Consider the following 14,041-nt stretch of genomic DNA (forward strand, 5'->3'; position numbering starts at 1 on the left):
TCTTTTTACTTTTCAATTTCAATTCTCTCAACTTCTGTCAAGCTATATCTTGATGAACCTTATTTTTTTTTAGTCAGTTTTTCATTAGTTACCTCCTGTATGACCTTCATTTTTGTAGTGGGTTTATTTTTTTTTTTCTACTTATTTCCCAGGTCTGAAGCACTAGTTTTTATTTTCTTTGTGAAATTAATTTTTTTTTATTCTGCACCTGCATCTTTACTTTGACTTCTTTCCTTATAGTGGTGATACAGCCCATGAATATCTTTGGTCAAGATAGTAATTTCTGTAGCCACATACTTACAGAGTATTTTTTTATCCTTCTGCAATTTCTTTTCCTTGTTTCTTTCTTCCTTTCAACATTCAGTATTTTCTTGTTTAATAGAATGTCCAGAATATTGCCTTTCCATCTTTAAGTAATGAGGTCTTCCCAGATTTTAGTATTCTGTTTTAAAAGTTGGATATTATAAAATGCCTTTTGTTCAAATGTTTAGGCCCTTTTCTACTTCAGGCATAAGATCATCATTTTTGGCCACTCTGATGTCACCAAGTAAGAATAGGGTGGCCAGTGTGCTTTAACTCTACCTTACAAAAACTGGTATTGATGCTATCACCACATAGAAGAATATGTTTCTTTTCATGCTAGTGTCATTCTTTAAAACCTCTATATGATCTACGTCATTGTGTATACTTCTCCCAGAAACTATGGATGCTATTTGATTTTATGTATAATTAATTATTTTATGTGATTTTTAAGTACTGTAGGGGAGAATCTTATGCAGTTTTGTTTTACAGGTAAAAAATGGTCATATACTGGCAATTTCATGTCTCAACATAATCTACAATTAATCTCTCTATATTATTACTTACACTTTTGAATCTTTTACTTCCAAGTCATCCCTCAGCTGGCTTGAATTGCAAATATGTTTTTTTTAGGAAATGGGCAGTATACATTGTGCCTTGTTATATTAGTTGGGATTCTTGGAGTCTTAGCTTCAAATTCAGAAGAATCATGACTATATCTCCAGAGATATTAAAATCTCTCAGTTGTAGTGGTGAGTATTATTCTAAGTGGGTCTTAAATATGATACTGAAAGGCCCAACTCCTCCCTTGTGCTCTTGGTTCCCAGACCACATGCTCAGCTTTAGGATATTAAGAGCAACTTTGTATCCTAAAGGATAGCCCTCCAACCTTAAAATGTGTTGCCTCCCAATTTAGTTCATTGGTACAATATTACATCACTCTAATCAGAGAATTCAGTGGGCTTTGCTACTTCTATAAGATGAAATCCTCAATTATGGTGTTGAGTAATATAACATAATAGCTTAAAAGATAATTTGGTACATCTATGGACTGTGTTTCTGTAAGCAAGGTGGGTGGTGCAAATGAAGGTAGCAAACCCCAACCCAGAGTTAATGTTTCTTTTAATGGAGAGAAATGATTGCCCTCTGCATCATAGATGGGCTCAGCAAGTTCAGTCTGCTATCAAGTTGGTGCTGACTGGTTCTGAGTCAGAGGCTCAGAGCTGGTAGCTGCTGCCAGCAAGCTGGCATCCTGCAGGTGTGGTCATCAGGTCATTATTAGTGAGAGGAAGTTCATGCCATGGAGCTAAGTTCCTGCTACTTTGTACTTTGTTCATAGTACCAGTGAGCAAGCACAGTGGTGGTTGGGGAGGGAGGTTGGTTGACATGCTCAACAGATCATCATACCTCCACCGGTGGAAGTCCTTTGCTGAGCACAGGAGTCATCCTCTGGGCTCATTTCAGTAGACCCATTTCACGCACATGTCTCTTCCCAGACGTCCTTGTCACCAGTACTCCAATCTTTCTTCTTTCAGGTCCCTATCCGTCTGGCTAAACTTATAGCAACTGCCCATCAGGCCATGTTTCTTCAGCCAAAGTAGACCATGGATATATTGCTTGAAATTCTGCTCTCAGGGTGGAAGTTTCTTTTTTTTCAGAGACCACCCGTAGAATGGATATAACCCTATCATAGTCCATTTAGGATTCATGACAGTGGAAAGTCAGTTGGAACTAGGCATTCAAGGTCCTCAGACCTTTCTGCATCCTCCTATATAGTAGAGAGAGAGAGAGAAAGAGTGGAGAGAGAGAGAGAGAGAGAGAGAAAGAAAGAGTCTGGTTCTCTGAGTCTTATTCTTTCTGATTAGTACCTCCACTTTTCACATCAGAGATTTAGTGAGATCCTGAATTCAATGATGTGATGATTTATTGCCCTTTAAACTCCTCCCCACCCCTCAGCTTATCCTGGCAGCTGCAAGAGATTCAAAATATGTGTGTGATGCATTTAGGAAGTCCCTGAGTTTTCAGCTTAGCCTGGAATCAGGAATTTAGAGACTGAGCATATAATTCTTTTTTTCCATCCCTCTTTCAGGTTCTCTAGACGTCTCTCTTTCTGTGAACGTTTCTCTTTCTCTTTCTGTAAATTCCTTTTTCAACCAGTTAGTTTCTTGTGCTTTGAACGAAGAACGCACATAGTTAAAGACATAGGTATTAGAAGATGAATGTAGGAAACAGAACCTTGGGAAGCTATGAAAATAATAGATGGGTTGGAAATAACTCAGGTTCCATTTATTTCCAAAATGTCCTTCAGATCTCGGAGGCAGTAACAACAGGTTCCTTAAATCTTCAATGGAAAAACTTCATTCTAGTGTGCACAGGTAATAATATATCGTTTCAAAAATTATCATTTTAAAAAATAATGAGGCTTGAGTCTTTGAACTGTCTGGACTTTTTTAAAGATTTTATTTATTATTTATTTGATAGAGAGAGCATGAGCACATAACTAGGCAGAGCTGCAGGCAGAGGCAGAAGGAGAAGCAGACTCCCTGCTGAGCAGGGAGCCCAGCATGGGACTTGATCCTGGGACTCCAGGATCATGACCTGAGCCAAAGGCAGGTGCTTAACCAACTGAGCCACCCAGGTGCACCTTTTTTTTTTTTTTTTTTTTTTTTTTTTAGAACGTAAGCTCTGCACTCAATGTGGGGCTTAAACTCACAACTCTGAAATCAACCGTTGCTTCCCTACCAGCTGAGCCAGCCAAGAGCTCCCTGTCTAGCTTCTTGATTGCAAATAAGAGAAACTAACTCTGGTTGCAAAAGGAGTTTATCAGAAGGATATTGAAGGGCTCACAGAAACAGTAAGAGTCTTGGATGTTTAAAAAACAATGTAGATAGGAACCAAGGCAAATCTGGAGAAGCAAGGACGAGAAACCCGGCCATCATCTTTCATCAGAATTAGTTTGGCCACAATGCCAATGGCTTCTACCATTGCTCTTACAGATCAACATTGCCACTGGACATTGTTTCCACCACTGCTATCACTACAAACCACTCTAGCTGCCATGAATGAATCCTGAGCGCCTCTTGTCTTTTTGTCATTCTCTCCACATTCAAAGTCATGAGTTGAGGCAGAGTCTAAGTCATCCATAGGGTGCCGGCTATTGGTTTTCATAGAGTGAGAGGGGTGTTCTATAAATGCCTGGCATTATGTAGGAGGGTGGTCACTTCTGCAATGAAAATTGTAGTCCTTTGGCCCACTTACATGCAATGTAGAAGTCTTCTTTTCAATATGTATGGCTTTTCTTTCTTTTTCTTGCTTTATGATACTTACTAGGACCTCCAACCCCATGTTTAATAGTATTGGTGAGAGTTAACACCCTTGTCTTCTCCCTGGTCTGGAGGAAAGCATTTAGGTTTTTACCTTTAAGTTGTGGTATTAGCACTAGGGTTTTCCTGGGCGCCACTAATCAAATTGAGGTTGTTCCTATTCATCACTCTTTTGTTGAGAGTTTTGATTATGAATGGATGTTGAATTTTGTCCAATGCTTTTCTGCATCTGTCAAAATGATTACATGTTTTTCTCATTGTTTGCTAATATGATGAATTATATTGATTGATTTTTGAATGCTGGACCAATCTTTAAGTCTTTACTTGGTCATGGTGTATTATCTTTTTTCAATATATATACAGTTGACCCTTGAACAATGCACTGACCTCTTACACAGTTGAAAATCTGTTTAACTTTTAATTGCCTCAGAATTTGCCTAGTAATAGTCTCCTGTTGATTGGAAGCCTTACCAATGACATGAACAGTCAGTTAACATGTACTTTGTATGTTATATGTATTATAGACTCTATTCCTTCAATAAAATAAGCTAGAGAAAAGAAAATGTTATTAAATAAATCATAAGGAAAGGAAAATACATTTATATTACTGTACTGTATTTATTTTTTAAAATCTGCATATAAGTGGACCCACACAGTTCAACCCCATATTGTTCAAGGGTGAATTCTGTGTGTTAATCTTACATAAGTATTTTAAGAATGTGTTCATGAGGGATATTGATCTCATGCATCCTTTCTCTGATTTTGGTTTCAAGGTAATGGTGACTTCATGAGCCTAGTTGGAAAGTGTTCCATCCTCTTCTCTATTCTGAAAGAGTTTGTATAATTGGTATTAATTATTTTCTTAAATACTTTGTGGCATTTACCAGTGAAGCTATCAGGGCCTGGAGTTTTCTTTGTGAGAAGGTTTTTATACTATGAATTCAGTGTTTTAAACAGAATATTACATTGTTTAACATAGAAATAGTTCACTCATTTTCATTGTTGTCTGTTATTTCATTGTATAAGATTATACAATTATAAACAATTTTACTGTTATTAGACAATTTGGGTCATTCTTTGGGTCATTTTCATTTGGACTCTAAAGAGTAATGTTGCTATTATCGTGAAGTGTGCATGCTTTCTTGGTGTGTGTGTGCACATTTCTGTCGGGTACATACCTAGGAGTGCACTTGCTGACTTAGAAGGAATGTGTATGTTTGTCTTTAGTACATCATGCCCAATCTTCACAGATAGTTATTCTAATGGACATTCCCACCTGCGGTAGAGAAGAGTTCCTCTTTGTTTCGCATTCTCTTTAATGCTTGGCATTAAAAAAAATGTCTATCTTGGTGGGTGCATTGGTATTTTATCATGGCTTTATTTTGTATTTCTTCAATAACAAATATGGTTGAATCTCACATTGATTTTTAAGACACAGAGACAAAAGAATACATACCTACAGATCCATTTTTTTTTAAAGATTTTATTTATTTATTTGACAGAGATCACAAGTAGGCAGAGAGAGAGAGAGGAAGAAGCAGGCTCCCCACTGAGCAGAGAGCCCAATGTGGGACTCGATCCCAGGACCCTGGAATCATGACCTGAGCGGAAGGCAGAGGCTTTAACTGAGCCATCCAGGCGCCCCCTACGGATCCATTTATATAAAATTCTAAAACAGGCAAATCTAAAATACAACATTGAAAGTCTAGATGGCAGTTATCTTTGGGGAGTAGGCAAGTTGATGATTGAGGGGGGACACGAGAGGAAGGCTTCTGGGGGCTGGTACTGTTGTTTTATAAGCTGGCTGATGATTACATCAATGTTTATGATGTCCACCTAGCTAAGTTGTCCATGTAAATTTTGTATACTTTTCTATATGTCATTCTTAACAATAAAGAAATGTTTAAGTGAAAAAAAAAATAAACAGAATATTACATATTAGTTTCAGCTTGAATAATCTTAGACAGTTTGTCTTTCAGGAAGTTTATCCATTTGATCCCAGATATTGAATGTATTGCCTTAAAGTCATTTATAATTCCTTTATTATCCTTTTAATGCTTGTAGGATCTATAATGATGTGTCCTGTCTTGTTCCTGATATTGATAATTTGGGTCTTTCCTTGTTTTTCTTGATTAGCTTCACTAGAAACTTTTCTATTTTATTCTTTTTTCAAAGAATCAGCTTTTGATTTTATTGGTATTCTTTATGGCTATTCATTTTCTGTCCCTTAATTCTTATTTATTATTTTCTTCCTTCTGCTTACCTGAAATCTAACTTGCTCTTCTTTTTTCATTTTTTTAAGGTAGAAGCTTTAGATCACTAGTTTGAGACATTTCTTCTTTTCTAATATGAGCATTACATTTATTTAGAGCAGAATTTCCCTCAAAGCAATGCTTTAGCTGCTTCTCACAAATATTGATATATTGTGTTTTATTCAGTTTGAAATATTTCTGATTCTCTTTTTATTTCTCATTTAGCCTCCTGTTAGTTTAATTTCTAAATATGTATGGATCTTCCTGGTAGCTTTCTGTATTTTTTCCCCACATATTTTTGTTGCTTTTGGCTTTTTGATATGCCTTCTGGGAAAATGACACTCAGTCTGAGCCCATGTTGTATGTGAGGAGCCCACAGGCACCCCAGAGGCTACAGAACTTATGGGTAGGCAGATGTATGTGTCCACTCTGGGCTGGTTTCTCATGGCTGGCATATGAGAGGTGGGGCCAGCCCTGTTGCCACCACTACCTTGTTCCAGTAGCAAGGCTGAAGATGGGAATTTGTTAGAAGTCTGCCCATGAGGCAACCGCATCCCCAGTCTCCCTCTACCATGGTGCACCTAAGAACTCTGGCAGCCAGGCATCTACCCTTACGTAGGAAACACAGTCTTCTTCAGAGAAATCAAATGGCTCCAGAGAAAACCCAAATGCCTGAGCTAAACCCCTTTCCGGAAGAATGTCATATCTGTATTCTACACAGAACTTTGACTTATGGCTTGAATGTGGCATGCCAGGACTTAACTAGAATTGAGCACGATCAATCTTGGTATATTTATAGATGACCCATAGATGAAGAGGTATAGTTGCCTTCTAAAAGGTGGAACCCTACTCAGAGCATCAGAGCTATTCTGTTAAATGCAGTCATTTACTACTTTTTAAAAAAAAATTTATTTCTTTTCAGTGTAACAGTATTCATTGTTTTTGCACCGCACCCAGTGCTCCATGCAATCCGTGCCCTCCCTAATACCCACCACCTGGTTCCCCCAGCCTCCCACCCCTTCAAAACCCTCAGATTGTTTTTTAGAGTCCATAGTCTCTCATGGCTCACCTCCCCTTCCAATTTCCCTCAACTCCCTTCTCCTCTCCATCTCCCCCTTGTCCTCCATGCTATTTGTTATGTTCCACAAATAAGTGAAACCATATGATAATTGACTCTCTCTGCTTGACTTATTTCACTCAGCATAATCTCTTCCAGTCCCATCCATGTTGATACAAAAGTTGAGTATTCATCCTTTCTGATGGAGGCATAATACTCCATAGTGTATATAGACCACATCTTCCTTATCCATTCGTCTGTTGAAGGGCATCTTGGTTCTTTCCACAGTTTGGCGACCGTGGCCATTGTTGCTATAAACATTGCGGTACAGATGGCCCTTCTTTTCACTACATCTGTATCTTTGGGGTAAATACCCAGGAGTGCAATGACAGGGTCATAGGGAAGCTCTATTTTTAATTTCTTAAGGAATCTCCACACTGTTCTCTAAAGTGGGTGTACCAACTTGCATTCCCACCAACAGTGTAAGAGGGTTCCCCTTTCTCCACATCTTCACCAACACATGTTGTTTCCTGTCTTGCTAATTTTGGCCATTCTAACTGGTGTAAGGTGGTATCTCAATGTGGTTTTAATTTGAATCTCCCTGATGACTAGTGATGATGAACATTTTTTTCATGTGTCTGATAGCCATTTGTATGTCTTCATTTTGTTTTGTGTGTGTTGCGTTTGAGGAGTTCTTTATAGATCCTGGATATCAACCTTTTGTCTGTACTGTCATTTGCAAATATCTTCTCCCATTCCGTGGGTTGCCTCTTTGTTTTGTTGACTGTTTCCTTTGCTGTGCAGAAGCTTTTGATCTTGATGAGATCCCCAAAATTCATTTTCGCTTTTGTTTCCTTTGCCTTCGGAGACATATCTTGAAAGAATTTGCTGTGGCTGATATCGAAGAGGTTACTGCCTATGTTCTCCTCTAGGATTCTGATGGATTCCTGTCTCACATTGAGGACTTTTATCCATTTTGAGTTTATCTTTGTGTACGGTGTAAGGGAATGGTTGAGTTTCATTCTTCTTCATATAGCTGTCCAGTTTTCCCAGCACCATTTATTGAAGAGACTGTCTTTTTTCCACTGTATATTTAACAAAATCCAGCATCCATTCCTGATTAAAACGCTTCAAAGTATAGGGATAGAGGGAACATTCCTGAACTTCACAAAATCTATCTATGAAAGACCCACAGCAAATATCTTCCTCAATAGGAAAAAGCTTGCAGCCTTCCCGCTGAGATCAGGAATATGACGACAGGGATGCCCACTCTCACCACTCTTGTTCAACATAGTATTAGAAGTCCTAGCAACAGCAATCAGACAACAAAGAGAAATAAAAGGCATCCAAATTGGCAATGAAGAAGTCAAACTCTCTCCTTTCGCAGATGACATGATTCTTTATATGGAAAACCCAAAAGACTCCACTCCCAAAATACTAGAACTCGTACAGCAATTCAGCAACGTGGCAGGATACAAAATCAATGTACAGAAATCAGTGGCTTTCTTATACACTAATGATGAAAATACAGAAAGGGAAATTAGAGAATCAATTCCATTTACTATAGCACCAAGAACCATAGGATACCTGGGAATAAACCAAAGAGGTAAAGGAACTATACTCGAGGAACTGCAGAACACTCATGAAAGAAATTGAAGACACAAAAAGATGGAAGACCATTCCATGCTCTTGGATCGGAAGAATAAACATTGTTAAAATGTCTATACTGCCTAGAGCAATCTATACTTTTAATGCCATTCCGATCAAAATACCACTGGTATTTTTCAAAGAGCTGGAGCAAATAATCCTAAAATTTGTATGGAATCAGAAGAAACCCTGAATCTTTATGGAAATGTTGAAAACAAAAATAAAACTGGGGGCATCATGTTATCTGATTTCAAGCTTTACTACAAAGCTGTGATCACCAAGACAGCATGGTACTGGCATAAAAACAGACACATAGACCAGTGGAACGGAGTAGAGAGCCCAGATATGGACCCTCAACTCTACGGTCAAATAATCTTCAACAAAACAGGAAAAAATATACAGTCATTTACTTCTAATGGAGCAAATTATTTTTAATGGGCCAACACCCCAAAATGTGAATGGCAGTTTGCCAAGTGAGCAGATTGCTATTATTTTTAATTTTCTTCATGATGCATTTCTGTATTTTCTAACTTCTTACAGTGAAAATATATTAGTAGTGTGTTCAGATAAAATAGTTTAAAATATTAAGGTAAAAATTAGAATTGTGAAAAAAAAAGGTGTCTGATCTAATCTAGTGAGTGTGACTTGAGATATAGGTGCTGTGGGACGCCTGGGTGGCTCAGTGGGTTAAGCCTCTGCCTTCTGCTCAGGTGGTGATCTGGGGGTCCTGGGATCAAGTGCCACATCGGGCTCTCTGCTCAGCGGGGAGCCAGCTTCCCCCCTCTCTCTCTGCCTGCCTCTCTGCCTACTTGTGATCTCTCTCTCTATTAAATAAATAAATAAAATCTTTTTTTTAAAAAAGATATAGGCACTGTGAAACTAATGATTTAAGAATTATCTCTAAAGGTGTCTGTAAGAGAAGGGATTGACAAAAGCTTTTAATAATATCGATTTGACTTTTTTTTAAAGATTTTATTCATTTATTTGACAGAGATCACAAGCAGTCAGAGAGGCAGGTGGGGGCGGTGGGGGGCAGGCTCCCCGCTGAGCAGAGAGCCTGATGCGGGGCTTGATCCCAGGACCCTGAGATCATGTCCTGAGCCGAAGGCAGAGGCATTAACCCACTGAGCCGCCCAGGTGCCCCTCAATTTGACTTTTTCAAGAAAAACAATTGCAGGAAGCCCAAGAAAGGCCATCTGGCCCAACTCCCCACATCAGAATTCCTGAAGAAAGTTAAAATTATACTGTAGTTAGGGATCTAACAGGATAAGAGTATCATTGTCTCTTCTGCTTACCCCTCAGCCCCCATTCACGGGTGATGGTGTTCTTGCTGGGGGAAGGACAGGAAGTTTCGAAGATTTGCTTACTACCCTCACTTTTAGAGAGGAAACGGATGCCTATGGTCTTATTTATTCACTGACATACTTGTTCCTCTCTGTCCTGTTCACAGGCAGCTGGCTAAGAGCCTTGGTCAGGCTGGTGAAATTGAGCCTGAAACAGAAGGAATACTAACAGAGTATGGTGTGGATTTCTCTGATTTCTCTTCCGAAGTTCTAGAGTGTCTCCCTCAAGGCCTGCCCTGGACAATCCCACCAGAGGAATTCAGCAAGAGAAGAGATTTAAGGTAAATGTCTGAAACTCTTTAAGAACAACATGTTTCCACCTTTCTGTCTTCTAACTTCACTTTCTTAGGGATGGACCTCAGATGTTTCCATCTTTCTACCAACTTTCAAATTCAGTTCAGTTGAGACTTAAGTGCTCTGTAGCAGAGGTGGGCAAAGTATGGCCCACATGCTAAATCCAGCCCACTGCCTATTTATGGATAGCCTATGAGCTAAGCATGGTTTTTATATTTTTTAAATGACTGAAAAAAAAATCAAAACAAAATAATCTTTCATGAAAATTATATGAAATTCAAATTTCAGTATCCATTAAATTGTATTGGAACACAGCCATGCTTATTTGGTTATATTTTGTTTGTGGTTGTCTTTGTGCACTGCAGCATTAGGGTTGAATAATTGCAACAGAGACCATATGGCCTGGGAAGGGCCTTGTGGCCCTTTATAGAAAAAGCCTGCTCCCATTTGTTCTTGACCATTCTAATTTCAGAAGGTACAGTTGCTGTCTCTTTTTCTCATTGTTATGTCCCCTTAGGTCTGATGGAATAACAACAATGTTATCTGGTCAGAAGTACCTTCCTTTAAATGGGCCTCTTCAGGCACAGAGCAAAGGGTTCAAAGCTTCTGTGCTTGGAGCTTCATTTTAAAGCTTTACTTTTAGGTCTGGAATTTGCTGGAAAGTACTTTTGTGGTATTTTTATAACAACATCTTCTTTGAAGATGTTTCTTCATTGTGGGATGTTAGTTCTTTTCTGATATTTCTCTTCAGAATTTGGTTTCAGTACTGGCATTCATTTTGGATGCCACATGGAGATATTTAGAACCAAGAAACTTTTCATACAACCCACTGAGGCTGTGGAAGGTTTTCCGCTAAGGTCATCCCATGTCAGAGTCTTTTCCACCACACTTGCTCACTTCATGCAGCTGAACTTATGATTCCTTCGCTCTTGGTGCCCCTTACTCCATCTAGTTCAAGAATCCTCCTTCTCTGCTCCCTCTTGCTATTCTATCTTTTTTCCTTTAAGATACAAATGCTTTTTTTCTTTTCTTGCCAAGGGTAGGCAAGGAAAAGGAGATGACATTCCCCTTTCCTTCTTGTTAGTAGCTCTGGTGGACCACACGTTTATATTTGCAGTCACTTAACTCAAGTTGCTCTCCTGGCTTTCAGTAGTAACCACCACTCGTGAAACTCCTGCTGGTCCGTGATCTCATCAGGGGCTTTGGGGTCTTGGGCCCAAACCACTCTATCCGAACCATCATTTTCTCATATACAAATTGAAGGGCTTGTTTGCTGAGGTCTTTTCCTAAACCTTGGAATCTATTTAAAAAAAAAAAAATCTAGGGACACCTGGGTGGCTCAGTTGGTTAAGCAGCTGCCTTCGGCTCAGGTCATGATCCCAGTGTCCTGGGATCGAGTCCCGCATCGGGCTCCTTGCTCAGCAGGGAGCCTGCTTCTCCCTCTGTCTCTGCCTGCCATTCTGTCTGCCTGTGCTCGCTCTCTCTCCCTCTCTCTCTCTGACAAATAAATAAAATCTTTAAAAACAATAAAACAAAACAAAACCTAGTAAGAATGAATGGTTGAACTTCATTGTTTGAAGTTGAAGTCAGTCTAGTCATTCCTCAGTAACTATCAACATTTGAAATGTACCTACCCTTTCACCCAAAAACTTGACTTCAAGAAACCCATCCTGCTCAAAGTGTACAAGGATAGATGTACAAGAATGTTCATTGCTGCTCTGTTGTAAAAGTGACACTGTTCATGTCCCTCAACAAAGGGATGACTTTTTAAAAAAAATCTATTTATTTATTTGAGAGATAGAGGGTACACAGGCATGGTAGGGGCAGAGGGAGAGTCTCAATCAGACTCCCTGCTGAGTGCAGAGCCCAACTTGGGACTCAGTCCCATGACCCTGAGATTATGACCTGAGCCTACAGCAAACATCGGACACTCAGTCGTCTGAGCCACCCAGGCACCCCAGCAAAGGGATGGTTAAATAACCTTGTCATACCAGCCAGGTTGCATTCCCTGCAGCTGCCAAACAGGAACTAGATCCATGTGGACTGTCCTAAAGGGGTGGTTGTCATCTGTTGCCAAGTAAAAGAAACAGGTTTCAAAACAGCGTGAATATGAGCCTATTTTTAATAAAGCCAAAGAATAGAAAAATACTGTCCAAAAGCATATACCCATGCATACATATATATGCATATACAAAAATATATATGCATAGAAAATGGTCTGGAAGGAAATACATCGAACATTGACAGTTGTGATCATGAGTGGACTTGGTAGGGTAGTAGGAGGTAGGGAGGGGCAGTATTTCACTTCATTTTATAAATTGCTCTATTTTACAAATTATTTTTTTTAATATTTTATTTATTTATTTGACAGTGAGAGACCACAAGTAGGCTGAGAGGCAGACAGAGAGAGAGGGGGAAGCAGGCTTCCTACTGAGCAGAGAGCCAGGACCCTGGGATCATGACCTGAGCCGAAAGCAGAGGCCTTAACCCACTGAGCCACCCAGGTGCCCCCAAATTATTTTTTAAAATAACTTTTATATCTTTTAAAAATAAAAAAAAAAAATGTTCTCCAGAAAGAAAGAAAGAGAGGGAGGGAGGGACTGAGGGAAGGAGGGAAAGAGAGAGAGAGAGAGAGAGAAAGAGAAAGACCTAGCACGTACCTGTAGCACCTTCTCAGTGAAAGCAAATATAGATAGTTTTCTTCTTTCTTTTGTTACCATATAAATAAAGAGGCTACTGAGATTTCAAAAAAAAAAAAAAATTATACATGGGACTGTCAGAAAAGAGATGTGATTGATCTTTTTTAGCCTGATTCTTAGCCTACAGATAAATGATAAGGCATTTCAACAGTCCGCCAGCCCCGCGTGTTCTCAGTTCCAGCCCCTGTTCTCAGGCTCCACGTTGCCTTTTTCTTTGGCCCCAGTTGCCTCTGAGTTAGACCACAGAACAGGAGGCCTTGCTCTGCAGAAGACCTCTGTTAAAATAAGCTTGTGTGTGCTGTGCAAGGATCCACAGATCCAGGGAGCTTATAGGACGAGCTGTAGTATACTGCTATGAGCATAGTATCAGTGATTTTTTTTTTATCACTTTAACCTCCTAACACGTTTTCATTGCCTATTATCGCTAGGATTATGTTTCTAAAATTCAAATCTGATTTCTTTTACTCCTTTAGCTTAAAATCTTTCAACTGTTTCCCAATACCTAAAGTAGTAATCTCTAAAGTTTTTTGAAACATGCATTCCCAATAACATTTATGTCTTTTTTTTATAATCACAAGCATATTTACCACTTTTCTTATTTATTATGTACATTATAAATATACATAAAAGTGGAAAAATGAGAATAAAATAAATTTTGAAGATACTTTCCTTTAAAAAGGCATAGTAAGCTGTTCACATTCATAATTTTACTTTTGATGAGAGCAGTGTGATTGAAATTCATGTTTTTTTTTAATTTTTGTTTTCACAACCTGTGATATAGAAACACAAAGTTCTGATTATAAGTTCTGTATATTTTGATACTTAGTTTTAGATTTAATGGTTATCATAACTGAAAAAGATACCTCAGAAGAAGATAACTGAAATTACTAAATCATAATATTCATGTTTTAGTCCTATTCACTGATTATATTCAGAAATACAATCCAGCTAATAAATTTTCATCTTTCATGATGTCAGTCAGTTCTTGTGAACTAATTGAAAGGTGCTGTATTTTTAGAGTTAAAAAAATAAGTTTATAGTCTTTGGTTATTCTTCAGTTGGCATCTTGAAAAAATAGGTAGAAAATTCTCTCACAAAGTTTAAGTGTATAGATATGAGTAGTTTT

At 38.6% G+C, this 14,041-nt stretch overlaps 1 protein-coding gene across 2 annotated transcripts in view; it reads left to right on the forward strand.

The window, feature by feature from the left end:
- DIS3L2 (DIS3 like 3'-5' exoribonuclease 2) overlaps nucleotides 1-14,041 on the forward strand; it is a 365,013-nt gene that overhangs the window by 184,886 nt on the left and 166,086 nt on the right. For both annotated transcript variants that reach the window (XM_059393719.1, XM_059393720.1), the window contains exon 9: nucleotides 10,030-10,203. In XM_059393719.1, coding sequence (XP_059249702.1) covers nucleotides 10,030-10,203 — 174 coding nt within the window. The remainder of the gene's footprint in view (nucleotides 1-10,029; nucleotides 10,204-14,041) is intronic.

Source organism: Mustela nigripes, chromosome 3, assembly GCF_022355385.1.
Source record: "Mustela nigripes isolate SB6536 chromosome 3, MUSNIG.SB6536, whole genome shotgun sequence".
Taxonomy (NCBI): Eukaryota; Metazoa; Chordata; class Mammalia; order Carnivora; family Mustelidae; genus Mustela; species Mustela nigripes.